Raw genomic sequence first — 27659 nt, 5'->3', positions numbered from 1 at the left:
AGTGTTCGTGCTACAGTTGAGGTAAATTCTGTTTTTTCTAAGGAATGACTTGAACAAACAATTTATATAGTGCCTTTCACAATCCCTGGAAGCTCTGAAAAGTTTATAACCAATATGATAACTTATAATGTAGGAGAAGTGGCAGCTGATTTGTGTGGAGCAAGCTCCCACAGAAGCACTCGAGCAGTCAGGTAATGGCCCATAACTTGTGCGTTCCCCAGCATTGGATTTGGGGGTACCCCAAAGATGCGCTGGGAAATCCCTCAGGCAAATTCCCAAGGAAGGGTTTCCACGGCAATTGCCCAGAAGTGCACATTTCCTCTGGATAATTGCGCTGTGCTGGGAACTATCTGAAAATGTGGTTTAAATCACAAACTTTGGATGGTTCTGTCAGGGTTATACCAATAGTTACCCAGAAAAAGTGAGAATTAAAACCTCTTCTAACTTCTGAGGAACTATGATAAAAGACCCAGGCCGACCCCTCGGGATTCCCCCATGCCCCCTTTGAAACCCCCGCTCCTCCCAACCCCCGGACTAACCCCTGCCCATCCCCCCACCGCTCCGGATATCTCCAACCCATATCTACTTTGCCTTAGACACTTAAATACCCCTGCACTGTCAATTTCCCTGGCTCTTTAAACTTACCTGCTTTACGGCAGCTAGTGCCATTAAAAAAAAGGGGCACAGCTTCCTTGAGTATGCTGGATCTAGACTTCGCCGGGGCCTGTGAGGAGCCTTTCGATGCAAGCCCCAAGCAGCTCCAGTGAACGGTAGTGTCAACGTTATTTTCAAGACCAGGTAAGTAGGTATTTCTAATTTCTGCGGGTCAGCACTTTCCGGCGCTAGTTGAAGGTTACGGCCCAATGTGTTGGTTAAGAGACATTGTGTAGATAGGACACTGAGTACTTTGCTGCTCATCCTTGAATTGTGATAGGGTTCACCTGAGCGGTCAGACAGGGCCTTAGTTTCGCATCTCAACCAGAAGACAGCGTGCTCTCAATACTTCATTGAAATGCCTGCCTAGATTATACTCTTGAAGTCGGTGGACAGGGATTTCTAATTCAGAGGCGAGAGCGATGAAAATTCCTCTGGTGGCAATGGCTATTTTAAGTACTCGATACAGGTTATTTTGCATTGGAAACAGTGGCAATACCTGTGCCAACTCTATTTATTTTAATTTAGATAAATCCACGTTTAATTAAGCGGTCATTTGAGTGATGTTGATTATATAGTATTGCAGTATTGCCTGAAGTAAATGCATCGTGACTGCAACTGCTTAGTGTTGTCACTTGGAGAAAACATTGCTGTGTTCAATTAATCTGGAGGTGAACAGATAACAGACATTGAAGGGAATCAGCACAAACCATGACCGGTGCTGTAACTATTCTCTATAAGCTGCGCAGGTAGATCTATCTGGTTGAGAGAATATTTTTTAAAAGGTTAACCTCTATACATTAATTTTGCGCAGCTAAAATTTTTACTATAATGGTACATTTTGATTTTTAAGTTAATGTTTTCCTCATTCTCTTAGTGAATGCTTTAAACTGATGACCCACTGTCATTGATGCTGGCTTAACCATAAGGTGTATCGGAAGACAAAATTCTTTGTTAAATATCCTCTCTGCTTAAGTGGAAATTATTTTCAGTCTTCTGGTTTTTTCTTGCAACTTTTCTTGTAACATTTTGATTAGTCTGTATTTTGCATCAGCTTTGTTATGTGAAGCAGCACAGTACTGCCACTATGTGCTAGTATTGCCAGCTATCAATTTATCATTAACCACTACTCTTGTATTCTATGCTCTGTTACCAAAAAAAAACCAGCCTTTGGTCAAAATTATTTTATACAACTATGTTCATTCACATTTCAAGGGTTATCTGTTTTCACCAGTAGGTGCCTCTGTTGCTCCACATGTTTGTGTCTTTCCATTGAGCTAATAGTCCCATACCTTGTTTTTCTTTTAAAAATATATTACCTCACCCAGATTAACTTGATCTGCCATCTGTCTGCCCATTCTACCCATCCAGCTAACCAGTTTATGACCCCCTGGAGGTCTTAACAGCAACATGCCATTGGCTGTATTCAAAGACAGATTGAATAATAAAAGCAGCAACAACTTGTGTTTCTGTAGCACCTTTTAGCTTAGTAGCATGTCCCAAGGCATTTCACAGGATTGTTAACCAACAAAATTCAACACTGAGCCATGTATGATCATTGCTAGGTTTTAAGGAATGCTTTGTAGAAGGAAAACAGAAGCAGGGAGGTTCATCAGATGAATTGTAGAGCTTGGGGCAGCTGAAGGCATAGCCACCTATGGTGGTGTGATTAATATCTGAGATGTTTTCTAAGGGCAAGAATTGGAGGAGCGCAGATATCGCGGAGGGTTGTAGGCCAGGAGGGGATGAGCCAATGCAGGTCAGCCAGCACGTGGCTTATGGGTAAGGATACTTGGTGCAAGTTAGGACATGGGTAGCAGAGTTTTAGATAACCTCAGGTTTACGGAGGGAAAACAGGGGCACCTTTTTCTATTTCTGTATGTTATACAAATGGGTTATTTCCTGAAGCAGTGTTTACAGAATTATTTTTATTAAATGGTTTAAAAATGCCCTGTGAAGCTAGTTTTTAATTACCTGTGGGAGACCAGTGTCCAGTGGTGACCCTCAACACTGCTCTCCTATTTTTTGCACTTTTGATAGACCAACCAAATGAGGCCTGTTTTTCCACAAGTATTACTTATTGGAGCAGCAGATTAAATTAGTCCTAAACTCTGCTGGAGTTAGACATAACCCAGTGTCCTGTCCTGTTGGTGGCAGGAGTACACTGTCAGACATTTCTTTTATACTATTAATGTAAAATCACTTTATGTCCATTGAAATGCAAAAATCTAATCTCTTGTAGCAATGAGTGTTGGGTTGCTGTGCTGATGCTAATTGGCTGTTTGTGTGCATAAACAAACAGGAGAATGAAAGGGCTTCAAGTGTCTGATGGAACTGATATATGAATCCAAAGCAAATAGCATGGTTGTTTCACTTGTTGAGCATTCCTAAATAATTTGGGACATTTGATGAATTGTGCATATAAATCTAATGTTTAATTTTGATGCTATTGCCATAAACCCACGAAGGACACTGTTTCCTTCCGTCTACCAGATAACTGCAGCAGTGCAGTGTTTCTGGTTAATGCAGTAACTGTTGCTCCTGCACGCCTATCTTTGTGCAAGCCGGGATGAAGCATATGTCATCTTGCTGTCACTTTGATTTACTCCTGTGTCTGTTCCGTATTCTCAGCCTGCAATTGCAGCTAATCCTGATTTTTCATTTGATCGCTCTTGCTTCTACGACAACAACTTGAATCTCAAATATCCAACCTTGTTAAAGGGGTCTTCTGTATGAACTTCTCGATGCTCCTTTCAGAAATTCTGGCCATCAATGTCTTCTATATATAAGGTCAATCATATAGATTTGTAGGAAATGGAGGCTGAATTCAACAAAGTAGTATAAAAGCTTCATGGTTTTAGCAAATCGGTTTAGCGTAATCCTTCCTAAAAGTGTGATTAAAATCATTCTGATAAATTATATTCTTGCAATAACAGATCTTGGTAATAGGATCCTGATATGTAAAGCAATCAGCACCATTTTTCGCTTTTAGTGTTCAGCTACATTTTTGATCAAGAGACAACTTAAACTTAATTTTATGGCAGTATAATATTTAATAGTTCTTGTATAAACTGGGGAACAGTTTATTACATTGTGCAAAATATTACATTATGGATGGTAACCACTTGATGAAAAAAGGTCTGGATTATGAGTGCAACAAAGTAGCTATTTTGATTGTTCCGTGCTCTGTGTTTCTGCAGCCGATAATCACAATTTTTAAGTTGCCACTTTATTGTGAATGGGAAATTATTACAACTATTAGCTGGTATTGTAATATTCCTATTGCGCTATATGTGTTATATTGGCCTGAAAATGGAAACAAAAATTGTTAACATTGGACTAACCTATGGGAAAAAGAAGCTGAGCAGATACTAACTGCTCGGTGCAGGCTAGTAATGTAGGTCTTTCAATTACAATGAACTTTCAGCATCATACTCATCAGTGGAAACAATGGAATATATTATAGAATTTACATGTATGGAATTAGCTAAGTTTAATTTGAGCATTAGCAATCTGGAAGGATGTAAAGTAAATATATAGTAAGTGCTCGCTTAAATTGTGGTTGTGCCCCTGAAAATCACGACTTTAAATGAAACACCTTTAAGTGAATTATGGGCCTGTGACTTCCAAGCTCTGGGGCATTGTAACTGAGGTGTGCCCCAGAAATGCATTGGGGAACCCTCCCTATCGAAATTCCCGGTGAGGATTGCATAGCAACTGCCCAGGAAGTTCAAATTTCCATGGCACAATTGCCCTGTAATCGGACCATCCGGGAGCATGATATAAATAGCAAACTTCAAATGGTTCCGGTAGCCTGAGCAGAATAGTTACCCAGGAAAAGTTAGAATTAAAACTGCTTCTGACTCCTGGATAACTATAGTACTGCCCTCCAGCCCCACCCCCGACTACCTATCTCGGGTCCTTGCCTGACCTCCACCCTTCCCACTGATCAGCTAATCCCCCTCCCCCCCCCAAACTGGGTGACCGACTGAGACACCCTTCTCCTCGTGCCCTGACGCCATTCCTTGTGCACTCTGGTGCTCTGCAGTGGCTGAACATCCCCCCACCAATGGGGTGTCAGTTGGCGCTGCCAGGGGTGGCGTGACTCTCTGCCACCCTATACCCAACACACTCACACCATCACCCGATCGGCAGCCGACACTTTTCCTGTCCCTGCACTGTGCTTCTCCTGCATCTTAGCCCGTGCTCTCCCTGCAGCCCGGGCCTCTGGTGATGGCATCAGTGGCTCCAGCATAAGAACGTGGTGGCTGGCCCAGAATGAAGCGGGTGGGGGACAGAGTGCAAATGCTGTAATACTGAAAATAACCACGCAAATTGGACGAGAAAACCTCAAAGAAGAAATGATAAAGTGAAACAACGTTAAGTGGTGTGCAATAGTGAGGGGTTACTGCATTGCATTAGAGGACCTTTTGGTGACTGCATGGTTGCAGAATTATAAAGAATTGAGACAAATCTGCTTTGAAAAATATTGTGGTGGTATATTTTGGTTAGATGAAGAGAGGTAATACAAATTAAGTGGTACAATTGAAAAAGAGTTTGAGTACAGAGATTTGGGGAGTGTTTATACACAAGTCTTTGACAGTAACAGGACGGGTTAACAAAATAGTTCATAAAACATGAGACCCTGCACGTTATAGTAGAGGCATAGAATACAGGAGGCTTTGCTAAACCAATGTAAAATACTAGTTCAGCTTTGATTGGAATGTTTATTGAATTCTGGGATCCCCATTTTATAAAGGACATGAAAGCTCTCGAGAGGGTTCAGAAAAGATTTACAGGAGTTGTTCCACGGATAAGGGATTAGTTATGTGGATGGACAGGAGAAGTTGGAGTTCTCCTTAAAGCAGATTTGTTAGAGGTGTTTATTTACTCTATCTAAACCGCCTTATGATTTTATAGAAAACTCTTTCCAATGGTTGGGCGAATAATCAGAGGATGCAAATTTAAGGTGATTGGCAGAAGAACCTGGGGCAACATGAAAGTTTTTATTTAATGCACTGAGTGGTTAGGATTTGGAATGCATTGCCTGATAGAGCAATGGATGCAGATTTAATAATACCTTCAAAAGGGCAGTGGATAACTACGTGAAAGGAGAAAAAAATTGGCAAATGGGAAAGAGTGGGGTAGTGGGGCTAACTAAATTGCAATGGAGCAGCCTCAATGTTAAGATTTGAAATTGAGTCAATTGCAAGGCTAGGGTGGGGAAAGTCCTTTCAGCAATGTCAGGTGTTGCCACTGTGCGGGGGGGGAGTTCTCTGTGGACCACAGGATGCCTGATCAGGAGGACCACGCCTCCCCTCAAGTCCACAGGGAGGCTGCAGGTTTTAATGGGTGGTCTTGGGTGGCGAAGTGCTCATCTACTACCGATGTTTGTAAAATACCAGCAGTGGCAGGAAGAAGCCTTTAAGGGCATAACATTTCAGCCAGTGGGCTGAATGGTCTCTCTGTGCTGTTCTATGATTCCAAGTGTTTCACAATTATCTGCAGAACCCCTTTCTATTGCCATCTTTAATGCTGGCTGCATGCATTTTATGTGCGGAATTTCTTTTGTGGTGGAAGTAACATGATTTGATGAAAATAACAATCTGAATGCAAGTACCTTTCTCGTATTATATAGCATTTATGCCTTTCTTTAAACATTTTTATTCTCTATCAATTCAATGAACCAATTTCCTTTCAGGTTGAAGAATGAATATTGTGCCAATTTTTCACAACTGAATGATATGTAAGGCGTTTCTTTAATGCTAACTGGATTTAAGTTTTCATGAATAACCAGATATTTACTTTTCCTTAATTTCCAGTGGTAGAAGATGGTCTCTGGGAAAATGGACTCACATACGAATGCAGAACATTGCTCTTTAAAGCCATTCACAATTTGCTAGAAAGGTAAGGCTAAATCAATATTTTACCCCTCAGTATTTCATACTTAGCTGTACAAACAATTATTATGCAGCACATCATTTGTGTTGTATTATTATCTAGCCGTATGTTTATTTTTAGTGTCCAGATACCTGGACCTGGATGTTAATTTGAACGCACTACTAAGGGATCAGTTTAGTCAATGTTCTGTCATATTTGCAACTATGAGAAGCACTTATTTAAACAGTTGAACATTTGGAAAATGCACTTGTAACCTTGCTGTATAATTATGTAGAAGTATGACTGCCTGCAGAAATTTTCAAGTAAGAGTATTGCTTGAGCTCTTCTCGCACTTGATAGAGTCACAGTCACAGAGTCATTACAGCTCAGAGGAAACAATTTAGCCCACCGAGTTGATGCCAGCTCTCTGAAGAGCAATCCAGTCTGTCCCACTCTATCCTTTATTTGCTTTAAGAGGCCATCTAATTTCCTTTTGACATCATTGATTGTCTCCGCTTCCACCACTCTCAGGTAGCAAGTTCCAGCTCATTGTGTGGGTGTCTGTGTGTGGGTGCGTGGGCATGTCAGTGTGGGCATGCCCGTCAGTCTCCCACTCAGGTGCTCTGCCTGTTTGTGCACGCGCAGAGATCCTTCGGGAGCACCAAAGGTAACGGACGTAACAGCGATGTAATAATCTGTTTTCATAACATGAATAGAGGGATGAATTTGCTATGCCCCTTGTTGATTCACTGACAGCTCTTCCCAAGTTGATTCCCCTCCTCTCTAATGCCAGCAATTCATTTACAAAGTTCAAGATTAAAAATAAGTGGCCAGCAAAATTTTTAATACTACTTTTCCCTCCTTAAATGCAATAAAAAATGTTATTTTAGAACTAGGTAATGTTTGATTTTTTTTATGTTTCTCTACCAGTACTGCTCACTCCCATCCCCACATATTTGTGTGGAGGTAAATCCACATCTTGACAAAATTATTGCTCACACCTTCTTAGAAAAATGTTCTGTTTCTATTACCAAAGTGAATAACCTCACACTTATCCACATTATGCTCTATTTGTCAGCTCATTACCCGCTCACTTAATCTCTATGCTGGCCCTTTGTGTCCCCCTCACAGCATTCATTCCCATCTGGCTTTATATTGTAGGCCAGCTTGGAACTCTTGATCTCTTCGTCTAAGCCATTAATATACAATGTAAATATTTGAGGCCCCAGCAATCATCCTTGCACCATTCCACTAGTTACAACCTGCCAACTCAAATGTTTATCTCTATTCTTTGTTTTCTGTCCATTAATCAATCTTCCATCCATGCTAATATATTACCCCCAACTCCATGAGCCATCATTTTGCATGTTAATTTTTATGTGACACCTCATTGAATGCCTTTTGAAAATTGAAACAAACTGTAGTCATACAAATCCTCAAAAAACTTCATCATGCTTTCATAAAGCCATGTTGACTTTGTCTGATCATACTATGATTCTTTAAGGGCATTTTAAAGACTTCCTTCATAGATTCCAACATTTTTGCAGTGGCCCACTGTTTGCTTATTTTCTCTTTCTCTTTCTCTCTCTCTCTCTCCCTCTATCTTTAGCTCGCGCTCCCTTTCTCGCTCGCGCCCCCTTTCTCGCTCGCGCGGCCCCCGCCCATCCCGCTCGCGCGGCCCCGCCCATCCCGCTCGCGCGGCCCCCGCCCATCCCGCTCGCGCGGCCCCCGCCCATCCCGCTCGCGCGGCCCCCGCCCATCCCGCTCGCGCGGCCCCCGCCCATCCCGCTCGCGCGGCCCCCGCCCATCCCGCTCGCGCGGCCCCCGCCCATCCCGCTCGCGCGGCCCCCGCCCATCCCGCTCGCGCGGCCCCCGCCCATCCCGCTCGCGCGGCCCCCGCCCATCCCGCTCGCGCGGCCCCCGCCCATCCCGCTCGCGCGGCCCCCGCCCATCCCGCTCGCGCGGCCCCCGCCCATCCCGCTCGCGCGGCCCCCGCCCATCCCGCTCGCGCGGCCCCCGCCCATCCCGCTCGCGCGGCCCCCGCCCATCCCGCTCGCGCGGCCCCCGCCCATCCCGCTCGCGCGGCCCCCGCCCATCCCGCTCGCGCGGCCCCCGCCCATCCCGCTCGCGCGGCCCCCGCCCATCCCGCTCGCGCGGCCCCCGCCCATCCCGCTCGCGCGGCCCCCGCCCATCCCGCTCGCGCGGCCCCCGCCCATCCCGCTCGCGCGGCCCCCGCCCATCCCGCTCGACCCCCACCCGCCCTCCCTCCCTCTCTTTTACTTGGCCGCCCGCTCCCAACCCCTCCCCCCTCTCGCCCGCCCCCCTCCCCCCTCTCGCCCCCTTGCCCGCGCCCCTCTCGCCCGCCCTCCCAGCCTCCTTTGCCTCTGAAATAGTGGTATCAGATGAGTGCTAACTTCCAATCTGCTGGGAATTTGTTTGGAATCCGGGGAATTCTGAAAAATCATGAGCAGTGCGACCACTATCTCTGCAATTACTTCTTTTAGAACACTGAGATGAATGCCATATCCTGGGAATATGTCAGCATTTAGTCCCTTTAGGTGTCTCTAATACTTTTTCTGTGCTGCTATTAATTACTTTAAGTTCCTCATTTTAAAAATCTCTTGGTTATACTTTATTTCCTGGCTTGTTTACTCACATTCTGTTTCTCCCTTTTTATCAAGTGTTTGGTCACCCTTTATTGGTTTCTAAAACTCTTGCAATCCTGAGGCTTATTGCTATTTTTAGCACCATTCTAAACCTCTTTTAATCTAATACTATCCTTAACCTTGTTGTAAGCCATGGAAGGATCTTATTTTTTGTTTTTAATGGATTTTTTTGTTCAACATTTTGATTCATTTCTTTAAATGTTTCCCACTCTTGACTAGCACAGCTTTTCGTCTATGTACACAATCAACCTTGGCCAGTTTAACTCTATGTAATCGGGTTTGTTGAAGTTTAAAATATTTTTCAGTTATGGATCAGCCAGACCCTGACTCTCATCTCCTAGGCAGTAAATCTTTTTTTGTCAGTTGCAGCGTATGTATGTGCTTTCATTCCATTTCCTCTGCGGAGTATCTACATTGGTGCTCATGTGCTTAATCTGTGTTGATGCTGTTGTTTTATTCTACCTTTGTATTCTCCATTGCAACTTCCAGGATATATTCAAATTCATATCTTTCAATCTATTTTTCTGCTGTCAGATGGACCAGTACCAACTTGTATGTTCCTTGGAGCCCTGGAACACACTTTTGTGAATGCTGTTTATGTTTGATACTTTATTTTTGTTTTAAAATTTAAGCTGCCACTCATGTTTATAAAGGTGTATAGTTATCAAGCAAAAGATGAATGGGGCTGTGGAGTATAAAGTATATTTGTTTTTTCTCTGCCAGCTATTTTGTGTGTTGAAACTTCAGACAACTCAAGGCCTTCCTCGTCCATAAATGGCAACCACAGACATAACTAGATTTGCTCCTGCTAACTTTTGATGAGTGGAGTGAGCCAGCATTTTATTCTGGGGCCATGGGCACTGACATTCGGTCACCTACTTGGACTGATCAAAATGTCAGTCATGCATGGACATAAATGCTGGGATTAAATTCCAAAACTCTGCTACTTGGGCATATCAATGCTTACCCAAATTATTTCAAGTTTGGATTGATTTATGATCTTAGGATACCATTTGAAGAGCATAACAAGCCACTTCATTTCAAAAAGTAATTAATTGATAGTGAAACACTTTGGAGTGACCTGAGAACATAAAAAACACCAAGTAAATGCAGGGTCATAATTTCTATGCCTGAATTTGATTATTTCATCTTGTGTTGATGTATGTATGTTTAAGCTGCTTGTGCAGCATAGCATAAAGTTATAGTGATTTTAAACATAGATGCATGGTCTCTTTGGAGTACAATGTCCTTATGTGGATTATATCTTAATTTGGAATTTGTTCAGCTGGACTGAAATAATTGGGGGTGAGGGCAGTGGGGTGGAAGCTAAGAAAAGGCATGTATCTATTTTTTTTCTGCCAGTGATGCATTTTGATGCATGGTTATATATGGTAGTTTATATCTCTGGATTTTAAAAGCACTTGTATGTAGACAAGCCCCACATCTCTGGAATCAATCTAGTGAACCTCCTTTGAACTGCTGCCAATGCAACTACATCCTCCCTCAAGTAAGGGGACCAAAACTGTGCACAGTACTCCAGGCGCAGTCTCACCAATGCCTTGTACAGTTGCAACAACACTTCCCTATTTTTATACTCTATTCCTTTAGCAATAATTGCCAAAATCCCATTTGCCTTCCTTATTACCTGCTGTACCTGCATACGAACTTTTAGCAATTCATGCACAAGGACACCCAGATCCCTTTGCACTGAAGCATTCTGAAGTTTCTCTCCATTTAAATAATAAGTTGCCTTTTTATTCTTCCGACCAAAATGGACCACCTCACACTTATCCACGTTAAACTCCATCTGCCAAATTTTGGCCCGTTCACCTAAACTGTCCATATCGATTTATAAATTTCTTATTTCTTCATTGCAACTTACTTTCCCACTTATTTTGGTGTCATCTGCAAATTTAGCTATAGTACCTTCTATCCCTGAATCCAAGTCATTAATAAAGATTGTAACTAGTTGGAGCCCAAGGACCGAACCCTGTGGCACCCCACTAGTTAAAGCTTGCCACCCAGAAGAAGACCCATTTATCCCTACTCTCTGCTTTCTGTTGGCTAGCCAATCCTCTATCCAAGCTAATATATTACCCCTCACTCTGTGTGATCTTATCTTGTGTATTAATCTTTTGTGCGGCACCTTATCAAAGGCCTTCTGGAAGTCCAGATATACTACATCTACAGGATCCCCATTATCCATTTTGCTTGTTACATCTACAAAGAAATCTAGCAAATTAGTCAAACATGATTTACTCTTCATAAAACCATGCTGACTCTGATGGATTGCATTTTGACTTTCCAAATGCCCCATTAATAATGGATTCCAACAATTTCCCAATGACAGACGTTAAACTAACTGATCTATAGTTTCCTACTTTCTGCCCGCCCCCCGCCAATCTTTTTGAATAAGGGCGTTATTTTAGCATTTTTCCAATCTACCTCTCCAGAATTCAGGGAATTTTGGAATATTATAGCCAATGCATCCACTATCTCCGCTGCCACTTCCATTAAGACCCTGGGATGTAGGCCATCAGGTCCTGGGGACTTGTCACCTATTAATCCCAGTAGTTTGCTCATTACTTTTTCTCTAGTAATGGTGATTGTTCTAAATTCCTCTTTCTCTATACCCTCTGCACTACCTGTTACTATTGGGGTGATACTAGTGTCCTCCACTGTGAAAACTGAGGCAAAATATTGATTAAGCATCTCTGCCATTTTTGCGTTTCCCACTATTAACTTCCCAGCGATAAGGAGGCTACAAAGGGATATAGATATGTTAAGTGAGTGGGCAAATATCTGGCAAATGGAGTATAATGTGCAAAAATGTGAAATTGTCCATTTTGGCAGGAAGAATAAAAAACAAGTATATTTAAATGGTATGAGATTGTACAGCTCTGTGATGCAGAGGGAACTGGTGCATGAATTGCAAAAGGTTAGTATGCAGGTACAGCAAATAATTAGGAAAGCTAGTAGAATATTATCTTTTCCTGCAAGGGGAATTGAATACAAAAATAGGGAGGTTATGCTTCAGTTATATAGGATGTTGGTGAAACCACATCTGGAGTACTGTGTACAGTATTGGTCTCTTTTTAAGGAAGGGGTATAAATTGGAAGCAGCTCAGAGAAGATTTACTAGACTAATACCTAGAATCCTGAGGGATCTTTCCAGGGTGAATGTGGAAACAATGTTTCCTCTTGTGGAAGAACCTAGATCTTGGGATTACTGTTGAAACATAAGGGGCTGCCTGTTTAAGACAAAGATGAGAATTTTTTTTCTGAGGGCCGTGAGTCTTTGGAATTCTGCTTCGGAAGTAGAGTCTTTGAACATTTTTAAGGCAGATGTAGATAACCTTTCATCCCCTTGCTTATCAAGAATTTATCGGAGATAGGCAGGAATGTGGAGTTGAGGTTACAATCAGATCAGCCATAATCTTATTGAATGGCTGAGTGGCCTACTGCTCCTAATTTGTTTTTTCGTGTTTGAAAAGACAAAATTTGCAGGGTGTTGGGTGAAGGACAGGGGAGAGACTAGCTGAATTTTTCTTGAGAGCTGATACGGACTTGACGGGCCAAATGACCTCCTCTGAACTGTAACCATTCTATGATTCTATAATAAATGCATTCAGTGAAACTAGATACACCCCCAAGGAAGGAAGCAATAGAAGAATATGCTGATGGGGGTTAGATGAAGTAGGGTAGATGAAGCTTGTGTGGAGCATAAACACTGCCTAAAGCATTTTGTGCTGAAAGGCCTGTTTCTGTGCTGTACTTTCCATGTAAATTAGTGTATTGTCTATATTTGAATTTTGCATAAACTGGATGGAAATAATCTTAATGTCATGCAATTGTTCACAGTCATTCTCATTTGTTGAAATTAACCATGTTTGGAGGTACAGTGAACTCTGAGCTTAAGCTGAGTTAACATTTCAAGTCTGTATGGCCCTTCTTCCGAGCCCAGAGGTCGTACAGACTCAAGACGTTAACTCTGTTTCTCTCTCCACGGATGCTATCAGACCTGCTGAGTTTTTCCAGCACCATCTGTTCACATTTCAGATTCCTAGCACCCGCAGTATTTTGCTTTTATCAGAGCTTAAGCCGTTTGACAAACATTTGCTTTACCAGAGGTTTTTCTGGAAACAGCCTTTTCTGTAAAAATTGTTGCCGTCATCACAGTTACCAGCATGTTTTGAAAATTTACCTGTTAGTTATAAGATTCTGCAATTATTTGACTAAATCACTGGCTTGCAACAAAGTGTTCTGCTAGCTGAAATTATAATTTAAATCTTGGGCTTTTGAAAAGAAAATGTTGTAAATTGAATTTAGAGCATTAATTTATTACTTAAATTCATACTCTGACCTGCCAATCATAATTTTCTTTGTAAGTCATGGAATTGGAGCCAAAGTTCATTCATTTTTCAAATTGGATCATTATTGAATTCTTCTGAGTTCTTCAGAAGATGCAGTGTTGAACTGCTATTTTATTGGGTTGTAATTGCTCTGTTTCTGCACACATGGATAAGCAAAGCTTTTTGAACTTATGTAAATATAACCTGCGCTATTCTACCTCCATCCCTTACTCGTGTCGGCCTTGGTTGATTGGTAGCACTCTTGCCTCTGTGTCAAAAGTTTGTGTAATGGGGCTAAGGCCGCTCACTATATTTTTGTAAAATATATATATTATTGCTGAAGCGATGTCTGGCTGTGACCCTCGAATAATGAGTCCTGTTTGGCAGTATCGCAGAAACTCGTGCCTTATTACCTCCAAGGAGATGCTAATGACCCCTTGGGGCTGTAGAGACCATAATCAAAGGGATCTTATACCAAGGCCATCTGCATTTTAGAACCTAGGCTGGTCAACTGGAGACAACTAGTCTAGTAGGACAAAGGGCCTTGCAACCTTTTTTTTTTTACGAATTTTAATGATTAGAATATTAACAACCTCAGGAACCCAGAAAAGGGATTCTGTCCAGGTTTGAATGCCAGACACCCATCTACTGTTTCTACCAGACCTTCTTTACCATCGCCTACAAGATTGACTCATCTCTGTGTGTCTATTTCATCATGGAAGTCACCTCTACTGGAAAAGTGAATTATCCAGTGTCAGATCAGCCTGCTGACCTCTGAAGGAATACACCATAGGGCTTGATTCTGGACTCGTGAAACAACAATTCTTTTCTCTGGGGCCTTTGCCCTGTAAATCTTTCTTTCTTTATCCCTCTTTTACTGTGAGTGAAAAGGAGCTGCCCTCCTCCCCCATTTGTGTGTGTACAAATAAACGATTGGAGTTCATGCTATCAAGAGTTTACTGTGGGGTTAATAATAGAAATTGGATCACACCAAAACCAAGGGGTTGTGAAATACGTCACCACTTGTGAAAGGGGAAGCAAATCAAAATTATCTTTCTGTTTATGGACGGGTGGTGAGAGGAGTTCAGGTCCTGCTGCAGTGCACAATCTGGAGCTTCAGTGAGCACTCACAGAGTGCTTTGCTGTCAGATGAAATGTGAAACTGAGGGCCCATCTGGACTTGGGTGAGCAGTTTTGGCAGAGAAGAACAGGACTCAATAGTACTTTATCTGGTGCCTTTTTAAAGAAGAGCATGGAGTTATCCTGGTGCTCTCAGCCATCATCACTCAAACACCGATTATCTGGTCATTTATTTAATTGCTTTAATGGAGCCATGCTGTGCGCAAGTTAGCTGTCAGTTTTTTTTTAAAACCATGCAATAATGGCTATATTTGAAGTAATTTATAGGTTGTTTTTCATATTTTTGCAACTACTAGTCAGCTTCACCACACCCATTCCTCCACCTTTGCCCTAGTCATCATTACAACCATTACTCACTCTCACCCAGTTAGGGCCCTCTGCTCTGCTCCAGTAAGCCTAAGGGAGACGCACTTAAACAGGTGGCAGTCAATTGGTTTAAATATTCATGCCTAAGCCAAGTGGGTCATGTAAAGCTTTTTGAATGCTGCTCTTAGTCTGCTCGAACTGCATAATATCCAGTATCACCCTGACTTCTATTCTCTATTGCAAAACATCTTGTTAAGCCCCACTCCACTGTTGCCTCCAATCACACCTGCAAGTAAGAGGAACTCATGAACTTCTGTGACCAAGGTTAAGACAATTTGATCAGCTGTCTTTGTCACTTCTCTTCCTTCCCTTAGCTCACCAGACCAAGGTCCTCAGCCCTGAATTTGCATTTTTTCTTTATCCCTGATCTTCCCTGTTGCTCTCTTCAAGCTTACCTTGTCAATATAACTCACTTGCACTCTGTCAACCCTATTCCCAAAAAAACTGCTAACCACCCAACTTTCCTCCTTGCTTCCCTGTTAGCTGATATTGTTGACAGTTCTCTGTCCTGGGTGCCATCCCTCTATGCTTGAAAAGCCAACCCTTGATCTCTTTGCCCTTGCAAACAACTGCTCCATCTCCAACCTCGTTCCTATCCAAAGTCCTTGAATGTGTTGTCAGCTCCTAAATCAGTGCCTATCTTTCCCAAAACATGTTTAAATGCCCCCATCAGGTTTCAGCCCTGCCACAGTATTGAAACAGCTCTTAGTAAAGTCACAAATGACACTCTATATTACTGTGACAGAGATAAACTGCCCTTCCTCATCCTTCTCAATCTTTGACCTGGTTGACCTCACCATCTTCCTCCAATGCCTCTCCATTGTTATTTACCTGGGTGGGACAGCTCTTACCTGGTTCCATTTTTATCTATCCAATTGTAGGCAAAGAATCCCCTGCAGTGGCTTCTCTTCCTGTCCTGCACCATTATCTCTTGTGTCACCAAGGATCTGCCCTTATCCCCTGCCTGTTTCTCATCTACATGCTAACCCTTGGCAGCATCATCCAAAAACAGCTCCTGCAGATATGCTGATGATACCCAGCTTTAGCCTTGCGATCACCTCTCTTAATCCCCCGACTTCCTCTGAATTGTCACTGTTCTTATTTGACATCCAGTACTGAGCAGAAATTTTCCCCAACTAAACATTGAGAAGACAGAAGCCATTGTCTTCAGTTCCTGCCGCAACTTCTATTCCCTAGTCTCCAATTTCATATCTTTGCCTGGAAGCTGTCTGGGTCTTAACCAGGATGCTCGCAATCTTGTTATGTTTGATGCCGGAATGAACTTCTGACTGGATATCCATTCCATCACTAAGACTGCCTATTTCCCCTTCTGTGACCTGACCTGACTCTACCTCTGCCTCAGTTCATCTGGTGCTGAAACACTCATCCATGCCTTTGTTACCTCTTGACTTAACTGTCCTAACGCACAGCTGGCCATGCATGGCTTTCATGCAATATTTGTTACTTGTGGATTCCCTTTCCCCTCACCCTGCTACTTGTGTCTGAGCTTTTCAGACATTTCGTTCCTACACTTTCAAACTGTTGTAAGCCTTGAGTTCTGAGCAATGCTTGTTCACCACTTTAAGTACTCTGGAAGGTCTTGAAATGTTATAGAGATTATTTAAGTGTAAACTGAGGCTTCTGATCTTTTTGGGAATGCGAATGAGCATTCCTTAACTTGCCTATGTTACAATGTCTTAGGAACAGGAAGCTTCCCTATTTTTGGTCAAACTGAATCTCTCTTTCCCCAGCTTCTCTCTCTCCATTTTATGCTTGCCATAGAGAAATTCAAACTCCCTGTTAATAGCTAAAACAATGACATGACAAGATTTCACATTTTAAGATTTAGAGATTAAACACTATCTTTGTAGCCAACTTGTACTTCAGATCACAAAACACAACATTCTCCTTTTTCTTTTAGCACAACTGAAAGCGCACTTCACAGATATAATTTACACTGTTCTTTAAGTAGACATTCAGTTTTTCCAGAACCAGTCCAAGGTCATTCTTGGCCCCCTATGGTCCACTTCCTCCTTTTCCTTTCTTAACCTGGAAACTTTTAACCTCAAAACTGCCTTTCACAGTGAGATTCTTTTCCATGGAGATTCTTCCTTGAGCACAAGCTTGGCAATCTTTTTTAACCTCATTTTAACTCATGAATTCGGCCTTTTCAATTCAAGCGCAGGCTTCCACCCATATTCCTCTGTGGTGAACCACAAAGTCTTATGGTCTATAGCTGCTCCCCCTCCCTCGGATCCTGGCAGTCTAGCTTGTCTTTTGAGTTTCAGGGATAAAAACATAGAAAATAGGAGCAGGAGTAGGTCATGCAGCCCTTCAAGCCTGCTCCTCCATTCAGTATGATTATGGCTGACCCTCCATCTCAGTGCAGTACTCCCGCGCTCTCCCCATACCCCTTTATGCCTTTACAGTCCAGGAATCTATCTATTTCCTTTATTGAATATATATGTTTCAATGAGATCCCCTCATTCTTCTAAACTCCAGTGAATACAGGCCTAGCTGGCCCAATCTCTCCTCATATGACAAACCTGCCATCCCAGGAATCAGTCTGGTGAACTTTTGCTGCACTCCCTCTATGGCAAGTATATCCTTTTTTGGATAAGAAGACCAAAGCTGCACACTCTACTCCGGGTGTGTTCTCACCAAGGCCCTGCATAGCTGCAGTAAGACATCCTTGCTCCTGTGCTCAAGTCCTTTTGCAATGAAGCCCAGCATAACATTTGCCTCCTTACCTGCTTACTGCACCTGCATGCTTGCTTTCAGTGGTGTACAAGGACACCCAGGTACTTTGTACATCAACATTCCCCAATCTATCACATTTAAACAATACTCTGCCATTCTGTTTTTCCTACCAAAGTGGATAATTTCACACTTATCCATGTTATACTGCATCCACCATGTATTTGCCCACTCATTCAACCTGTCTAAATTGCCTTGAAGCTCCTTAACACTCTCCTCATCACTCACATTCCCACTCAGTTTCATGTCATCAGCAATCTTGGAAATATTACATTTGGTTCCCTCATCCAAATCATTGATATATATTATGAATAGCTGGGGCACAAAAACTGATCCCTGCGGTACCCCACTAGTCACCGCCTGCCACTCCGAAAAAAGACCCATTTATTCCTACTCTCTGTTTCCTGTCTGCTAGCCAATACTCAATCCAAGCCAATATATTACTTCCTTGTGCTTTAATTTTACACACTAACCTCTTACATGAGACTTTATCAAAAGCTTTCTGAAAATCCAGTATCTTAGAAACACTTCGACTGTGAGGCCCATCTCCATGGGCCTCCTGTAAGTGTGAATCTTACAGGCCTTGTATTCAGCTAGAAATGCTGATTAGCTGTCCTTGAGACCTAAACTCTTTTTAATCTTGGAAGTAAATAGATAGTTTAAAGCACAACTGTTTACAAGATACTCTCAACACTTTTTTAGGACTTCAGAGGCTCAGTGTATCCACTGTTAGCACAGGGGCTGCTGCCATTGTCTACAAATGTAAACACCTTACACCTCCTTCTCAGTGAAACAATCTGGGCACCCTTTAATTTCCAACAAGCAAATCACCTAAGCTTGCTGTCAGGTAGCCTTCAGGTGAGGTCGCATGACCCCATTAATTTTGCCTCAAGGACACAGTCCCAAAACATAACCTCAATTGTAACAATTTTACCAAGTCTTTCAATAGGAACCTGGTCATCTCTTGAATCGATTAATATTATTTGCTTTGTACTTACATCAGATTTCTAAATGACAGCAGAATTGTACAGGTTTTACTTGAGGAACTGCCATTCTATCAAAGAATGTTTGAGTGTGTCTTTTTTATAATATTGGGATTGAAATTCCACTTCGTTCTTATGAATTCACACTTAGCATTTTTATAGATGTATGATGCATGTGTAGAAATCGTGGCTTTGCGTAGATAGCATAACAGTTTTGTCAATCTACATAGTCTTTGCCATTTCAAAACAAATTTTAGCTAAATCTATTGCTGAACAAAGGGTGGAAGCCATATCAAGGCAGTTGGCACTTGCAGTAGACATCACTTAAATAAAATCAGAGTATCTCTTGAGAGGTCATTTGGAGGGGCAGGAACCTGCAGTGTGCATGCTAATATGAACTATTATACTCTTGACGTCTTGAGATAATGAGTACTTGAACTTTTGGTACTTCAAACTTGATCTCCAGATAGGTTCTTAGAAATCTGCTACCAACATTTTGAAGTATATTGTGCAGTCTTCACATATGATATACCAAATTAGAGAGATTGTTGGAGTTCCTACTTTTCAAGATAATCTTGCTCATTTAAAATTAAACTTTTAACCGTTAAAGAATTCCACCTCCACCCGTTTCCCTTTGGCAACTGACATGGAGGTTTCATATTCATTGATTAATGCTTTGTATCCTTATTCTACTTTTGGCCTCAGTGCTTCCTCCTCTCGGTAAGAATTGAAGGTGATTGCTCAATGTCAGGTGACCTGACTTTTGAAGGAGGTAACTTCTTAAATGGAAGTTCTCTTTTTCCAAATGACGCACAATGCATTGCTGTATACGGAGGATGTATTTTAGTGAAAAAAAAGTGAATGCCGCACCCAAGGATAGCATTGATGTTCATGGAAATTTATTGATTGGAGAAATAGCATTTTTAATACTTTGCTTCACTAAGTGTTTTGTGCGCATCAATGGGTAGAAACTGACTATCTGGTCATTCATGCATCCATAACTGTGGATTAATAAATCTAAATGGGGGGGAGGGGGGGAATTATTTGAGTTAAAATAATGCTTTGCGCCAGATAAAAAGTAACATTTTGATGCAGGATCCTACCTGTGATGTTACGTCAATAATATAAGGTACATGGATAACATTTGCAAAGTCCACGTTCTGAAATTCGATGCAAGTACGAAAGAAGTATGTGGTTTTTTGTTTTGAATAGAAATAATGCATTTTTGAAAATCAGCTCAATCTTGCAAATATTGAGATTTTCATGTTTGACATATTGTTGACATTTTGAAGCTTGATTTGCACAAACTTCCTTGGCAGCACTTAAGGATTTATTTTTGATGCAGTTACTCGCTTTGAAGATCATCAGTGATGACTGAGCACTTGTGTTAAATTCAAGCTAGAGAAGATTAAGTGTCTTTGCCTTATTTGTCATCTGTTGCTAACTATTTGAATGCATATTCCATATAAAACAAAACTTGCGATAAAGGATCAATTGGAAAAAGTTGAGATATATATGAATTCATTGAAGAAAGATGCAGGCTCCAAGTGCTGGGTGAAGTATACTAAATTCTCAAGATGATCATTGTAAAATGGTAATCGCAGCTGGCTTAATTTTTGAGAGTTTTCGTTTGCACCTTACCTGAGAACCCTGTCATGACATCCTTTTGAGAATCTAGTGGGTGGCCCAACAAACAGCTTTTACATTAAGACCAAAGTTGGCAACTTATATTCCAGGCACAGATTGTGATCTTGCCACCAGCTCCATCCTCTTTCCCTGGATGGGGTGTCGGGCTGAATCAAACTGTTCATGACCTCTACATTGTGTCGATTTCTGAACTGAGTTTGTGACCCCAATATCTTCTCTTCCTCAAAGGCTGCCTACAAGCACATCCATTACCTTTTCTGCCTCATTGTTTCAGTCCATCTTTTGCTGAAACTTTCATTCATGCTTTTGTCGCCTCCAGACTTGACTCTACAGTAGTTTGCTCTTATTTTGATTACTCAGAAGCCCTGCTGGACACTCCCATCCTTGCCTTATATGAAAATTGACTCATCGTAAACAAAAATCATTTTGCTTTCCATATAATATCCTGTGCCTAGTCCCCAAACCTATCGCCCATGTTCTCATTAACCTGGAATGCCTCAAATTTGAAAATTTGATCCCGTTTAAATGGCTCCATGGCCCCGTTTCTTATCTTTGCCAGTTCTATAAGTATCCCTTAACACTGAACTCTATTGCATAGTATCTGACCATTTGCATATCCCCCTCTTTTTGTCCCACCATTGAAAACTGTGCTTTCAGTTGCTTGGGTACCACCCTGGAAATCTCTCCCCAAATATCTCCAACTCTCACTCTTACTACACTCTTTAAAATGTACCCTTTTTACCAAACTCTTAGCATCCCTTTTAATGTTTTTCTTTTGGGCTTGACATTCTCCTTTCCTAATGCCTCTATGAGGTTCCCTTGAGAAGTTTTTCTAGGCATTTTATCAGTGCTGCTGCTTAGAAATAAAGTTCCTCGTAAACCTGATTGATTCTTCTAGAAATTCATTGCATAAGTAGCCTTCATATGGGTTTGAATGATTAGTGATCGTGTCAATGCTAGAAAAAATACTTTTTGAGAACTGGAGTTAACTAGTGACCTTTTTTTTGTTGGGAGTAGTCACACCATCTTTCATGGTTGATTGCTGCATTTAAATTTGCAATCCAGTACCAGAGATTGCCGCAGCCCCTTGTGCTTGTTTTGCCATTTATTAGATCATGGCTGATCTGTAGCTTAATTTCATTTACCCGCCTTGGTTCTGTGACCCTTACTATCCTTTCCTAACAAAAATCAAATATGAAGTTGCTTGTGCTGGATATTATAATCTGGTAATTGCATTCCCAAAAAAGTCTTGCACTTGTGCGCATGGCTATTATATGGCCTTATCCACTCTCCCTCCTTTCCTGTCACTAACTTCAGGCTCAGTGATTTGGTAGACACCTGTGAGCTGGATAGATTTTACAATTTATCGGCTCTCTGGAACCAAATAGTATAATACCTGAGAAAAGATCATCTCACCAGCATTTCAGCAATCCTGGCTATTTTCCTGTGGATAAGACAGATTTACTGTAGACGTCTTGCCCTGATTATCAAGCATCCACCTGGCAAATTGCATCATCTTAACAGGAGCAGAACATATTTCACAAGAATTATCTCCTGGCAACAGCTGACTGTTGTCAGAAGTGGGACCTTTGAGCGGTAGACCAACAGTCACAGTGGAAGGGGCCAGATTCTAAACTTGCCTTAGTCTGTGTTGATATCTTCATGCCTGTAAAGGGGAAATATTGAATGCCTTGATTCCCTTCCCTCTTTTTTCCTCGAAGATATTTTTGCATTTTGTTTTGGGACCAGTCACCTTGGTTCTCAGACCTGTTTCTTTTTGAGGTTTTTCTTTCAAATTAGATAGGAAAGATGACTCACCTTAAATAAAAGAACCATACTACCCAGCTTTCAGCAGGCAAGAAATGCTTGCAGTGTAAGTGCAGGCTGTTACGAAATGTTTTTTTTTCTCTGGGTTCCTACCAATGAGACCATATAGACAGCAAATAGGAACAGTGTGTTTGATCCCGGGATCTGGAGAAGATTCCACTGTTCGAGTGAGTAGAGGATGTATTACTAAATTGTTTTCTTCAAAATTCGTATTTAGTATCCTGAGAGGAGCTCTATTATGTCCTGAAGAAGCTGCCTTTCAGCGTTGATCATTAGGTTAACTTGATTTTTGCACCTGAAAAAATTTCAGCGCAGACATTAAGTACATTGATACTACCAGACTGCTGCTAAATGAGCAGTTTTAACTTGGTGACCATCACTGGGCATGTGCTAGTTTTTAAATAAAGCTGAATGGTTGGTGTTGCTACTTGTGTGTGAGTTGGCATCAGGGTTGTAAAGTATTCACTTTGTTTTCCGATTTATTTGCATTTTTTCTCATGTTTAATTTTTTTATTTTTGTTTTACATTTTCTTGTTCTTCCCTGCTTCTGTAAGTCTGAGATTTCAACTCATTGAAATACATCATGATCTTATTGCTAATGGGGAGTGAAATAATTTTCTAACCAATTGTGTTTATAGAGTTGGTTCATTCTTGATCACTGGCCTGGGTAACCACTAGTCAGCCTTATGAAAATGGATGCATAGCTTGTCTTTGCTTCACAGGGTAATGGAGCACGTTGGTCTCCATGACACAAGCATTTCATTCTTGCTGAGGAGTATAGTCAAGTTCTGCCTTTGTTTCTGTGAAAACTTGGAGTGTTTCACTGTTCATGTGTTCTAGGGAAGGTATTATGTTGATTCTAGTGTGTTAGTCCCCATACATTCGTGTTCAGTGACAGGTATGTTTGTCATTTCCTTCTGAAAATATATGGAGTACACTCCAGTTCCTTGGTTGGTTATCCAGTGCATTGTAGCTTGAAATGAAGACTTGGGTTTCAACCTACCATTTTTTTCCACTTGCAGTATTTTCTGTTTCAACAAGTATTAAGCAGAACAAAAATACTTTTTTTTGCAAAGGGTTTACATTTATATAGCTCCCTTCACAATCTCATGCCAACCTCAAGTGCTTTGAAGTTACTGTTATAGCATGGTAAATGATATTGTGAGAATTATATGTTTATATGCTCATTATCGTACAGTATCCTTGAAATGCCTGGTTGCTCAAGTAGAACCTGAGAACCAACTTAGCTGCAGAATTATTATTAGGTTCTGAAGGTGGGGGAAAAATAGTTTATATTTATGCCCTTTTATTTTTTTTTTAGGTGTCTGATGGATAAGAACTTTGTCAGGATTGGAAAATGGTTTGTCAAACCCTATGAGAAAAATGAGAAGCCTGTGAACAAAAGGTAAGCATTATTAAGAGGAATTTGACTACCTTATTGCCACACTTACTATATTTGATGGTATCAGAACGTTTTTATGCTGCAAGAAGAAGATTGGTCTTGAAATACAAAATGTTTAGAGTGCATGATGCAATTTGTCAATGGATTTTAGCATGCCATTGTTTCTAAAGAATCCTGGCAGTGATCCTTGCAAGACTCTCAAAGTCTTCTCTAGTATTATCCAAGGCCTACTTAACCTTCAGATTCAAGAATTATCCAGTGTTGCTTGACACTACCTCTAAGCAACTGACCAGGCGTCAAAGACTTTCCTTAAGTGGCTATAACCTTTCCCACACAACTGTTGCCTATGCAAGCTGCCAGAATATCTGACAATACAGCTGTGAATGTTGTAGGCAGTTGGAAAATATCTCAAACTCTTGCTAAGGCAAGCCAATAACCTATATAGACCTTGATAGCCTCTTGTTTACAGTTCAGGAGAGTTAAAGCTCTAAATGTTGTTAGAACTCCTGAGAGTTTTGACCATGATTCAAAATTACATTTTTTACTTTCGGGTCATGAATAGGCTAAAATACAATTTGAAATGCCCAGTTATCACTATCATCTGTTTCTGAACAGATGTGGCAGTGCATGTGGAGTAAGCAGTTTGATTTTTGGCTGCAGAATAATTAAATTGATTCAGCCTAAGGATTTCATATTTCTGAATGTATAATTGAATGAAACTTTTCATTACCATTGGTAGGGGTAGTCTGTTATCCTGTTAGATCTGTGGAGAAGAATTACACCACTGTATTTTGGCATTGTAACTCTGCTTGGAAGTTAGCATGTACAAAGAAATTCAAAGATTTGCAGAAAAAAGATTACAAAGTTCAACAACACCACATTTCAGCATTAAATACAATGTAAAGTCTCAGTTTCAGATTATTAATAGGCTGTTGTATGAGCAATTTTACCATAGTTTCAACTTGAGTGCTTGTAGGCACAAGTATTCTGATCTGAGATGCGGAGATTCTGATCAATTAAGTAATAAATTCTGTGTAATGTCATGCAGCAGGGTCTTAAATTTATTGCTTTTAGGAGGAAATGTTTAAGTCACTTTTTTCATATTAATGTGAAGTGCACAGGATAAACTAACAGCTCATAACATACCAGTAATTAAAATTTGTCCAGACTCTCTAATACAGCCTGTCAAACTGTGTTGTCAGTTTTTTCAGTGGTAATGAACTGGGTGACTGTGTTGAACAAGCAAAATAACAAGTTGTTTGAGTTTTGCTGAGAGAAAAAATAGTAGAGGCCTTTCTTCAGATCAGATGGAGAATCGATTCAACCAATATTGTTGGTTTTGGTTAATGTTTTCTGCGATACCACAGGGACAATGGCAGATAGTGAAAAGAAGTGTTGAATGAGTTTGTCTATTCACAAAGTTTTCATTTGCTACATTTATTTGATATTTTAAATTATTTTGATTTCATGCAGTAAAATCTTCTGGCTTGGGTGAAAGGAAATTGTAAAATGAGAAAATGTATTTCCATAGCTCTGTAATCTATCAATGTTGAGCACAATGTGAATCTGAATCACTTTTATAAGTGGGTAGGTGAGTACAGTATGCATTATACAGCAAAACTTTATCCTGGCATGAACTTTGTATTTTTGTCATGCCTTTGTGTGGAAGGAATAAGTTGAAATGGATTCTATATAGTATTCCTTGTATGTCCTTCAACCACATTCGCATAATTTCTACAAATTGGGGCTGTATCGTAACACCAAATATTATGGAACTTATCAGTTTCAGTAAAAGCACATAAATTAAGCTGAACTTTATAGAAACCCCAGTTTAGAGTACATTATAATGAAGCATTTTTGTTTTGGTGATTTCAAAAATAGGGAACTTTCCTGAATAGTGTTGTCGGCCACAACCTTGATTTTTGATTGAGCACTGTTAATAAGTTACTATTGCTCATGTGTTAAGAAGCGTGCCAAAATTTAATTTTGGTTTCACACTAATCCAGTTTACAGAATTTTTTTCAGATTTCGCAATTATCTGAACTTTTGTACTTGACAAAATAAAAATACATCCATGGACATGCATCTTGTAGCACAGAGGGTGAGAAGTTTTTGATCTATGCAACTTCAGGGACAGCACTGAACTCCTCTTCTTCCCCCTTCCAGCAGGAGCATAACCAAAATAATTACTGAGGCGACTATGCCCAGATTTGTGATCCATAGGAGCAACTGAGCCATAAATGATGCGGTGAATTGAGGTTTGGCAGGTGACTATTTGCTCCACCATGTTGCCAAGTAGGATTTAGGCACTGGCTCCAGCTCCCAACGCCTTGAGCAGATCCACAAACGTGGTGGGCCCCAGGCTGATAATATCGCCGTTCTCCAGGAACTGGTTGGGCCACACAGCTTCTCCGCGTATCCTCTAGCCCTCCAGCTGGGCTGTGGCCTCTGGCTGACTTTCCAGTCGCTCAGCCAGGTCATTGCCTCCAGATTAGTCTCCTGGGACATTGCCTCAACCTCTGCTTGGTGTACGGCTATGCTCTCATGCAGGCCACCTGAGTGGTCAAAGTAGATGTGGGTGGCAAGGAGCAGCTGGGCCCGGTGCAGTTTGTCGGGGAGGCTGCTCAGGCCCAGGTGGGCATCCACTAGGCCAGGTGCGAGCCGTGCTGTATCCAGAACCACTCCTGTTCCTGTAAGAGCGCTGCTGCCCTTATAAACAAGATTTCTGGCAGCATCCAGTGCAGCTTTCTTAGTGCAGTGTTGATTAAGATGCCATTCTGGTTTTTTTTCAGGTACCGCTTGCTGTGTCTATTGCGATTGCAGTGAGCAGGGAGGAAGGCAGTGGGGCAGTGCTCTGTCTGGGATAGAAATCTAAAACAGCCTTTTCACATGTTTTTATGGAAAAATTATTTTTGTTTTGCATGCTGCTTTTTTGGGAACACATAGGTGTGCTAAACAAGGGATAGCTGTATTGTTTGCTGTGCTAGAGGTGCATGAGAAATAGTTAAATTATATATTCATTCAAGGGATGTGGGCTTAGTAGACTAGGCCAGCATTTATTGCCCATCCCTTAGTGCCCTCGAGAAGGTGGAGGTGAGCTGCCGCCTTGAACGTCTGCACTCCGTGTGGTGTAGGTACACCTTCGGTGCTGTTAGGGAGGGTGTTCCAGGACTCAGTGACAGTGAAGGAATGGTGATACATTTCCAAGTCAGGATGGTTGAGTGGCTAGGAGGGGAACTTCCAAGTGGTGGTGTTCCCATATATCTGCTGCCCTTGTCCTTCTCGATGGTAGTTGTGTGTTTGGAAAGTGCTGTCTGAGGAGCCTTGGTGAGTTGCTGCAGTGCATCTTGTAAATGGTACACACTGCTGCCACTGTACATCAGTGGTGGAGAGAGTGAATGTTTGTGGATGGACTGCCAGTAAAGCTGGCTACTTTGTCCTAGTTGGTGTCAAGCTTCTTCAATGTTGGAGCTGCACTAATCCAGGCAAAAGGAGAGTATTCCACCACACTCCTGACTTGTGCCTTGTAGGCTTTGGGGAATCAGGAGGTGAGTTACTCACTGCAGGATCCCTAGCCTCTGACATACTCTTGTAGCCACAGTATTTATATGGCTAGTCCAGTTCAGTCTCTGGTCAATGGTAATCCCCAGGATGTTGATAGTGGGAGATTCAGCGACAGTAATGCCATTGAACGTCAAGGGGCGATGGATAGATTCTTTCTTGTTGGAGATGGTCCTTGCCTGGTACTTGTGTGGCACAGTTGTTACTTGCCACTTGTCAGCCCAGGCCTTGGTGTTGTCCAGGTCTTGCTGCATTTGGACATGGACTGCTTCAGTATTTGAGGAGTCGCGAATGGCTGAACATTGTGTAATCATCAGCGAACATCCCCACTTCTGACCTTGTGAGGGAAGGAAGGTCATTGATGAAGCAGATGAAGATGGGTGGGCCGAGGACACTACCCTGAGGACCTCCTATGGTGATGTCC

The 27659-nt window shown here is 41.6% G+C and overlaps 1 protein-coding gene across 4 annotated transcripts in view; it reads left to right on the top strand.

Annotated features, from left to right (window-relative positions):
* LOC121285843 (mediator of RNA polymerase II transcription subunit 13-like) overlaps nt 1-27659 on the top strand; it is a 271744-nt gene that overhangs the window by 124395 nt on the left and 119690 nt on the right. For 3 of the 4 annotated variants that reach the window (XM_041202724.1, XM_041202723.1, XM_041202725.1), the window contains 2 exons: nt 6477-6561; nt 23594-23677. In XM_041202724.1, the coding sequence (XP_041058658.1) occupies nt 6477-6561; nt 23594-23677 (169 nt within the window). Of the gene's footprint in view, nt 1-6476; nt 6562-23593; nt 23678-27659 lie in introns of those variants that run through there. The other variant, XM_041202726.1, reaches the window with a different exon arrangement.

The sequence above is a fragment of the Carcharodon carcharias genome, chromosome 13 (assembly GCF_017639515.1).
Source record: "Carcharodon carcharias isolate sCarCar2 chromosome 13, sCarCar2.pri, whole genome shotgun sequence".
NCBI lineage: Eukaryota > Metazoa > Chordata > Chondrichthyes > Lamniformes > Lamnidae > Carcharodon > Carcharodon carcharias.
This window is presented reverse-complemented; position numbering and strand designations above follow the sequence as displayed.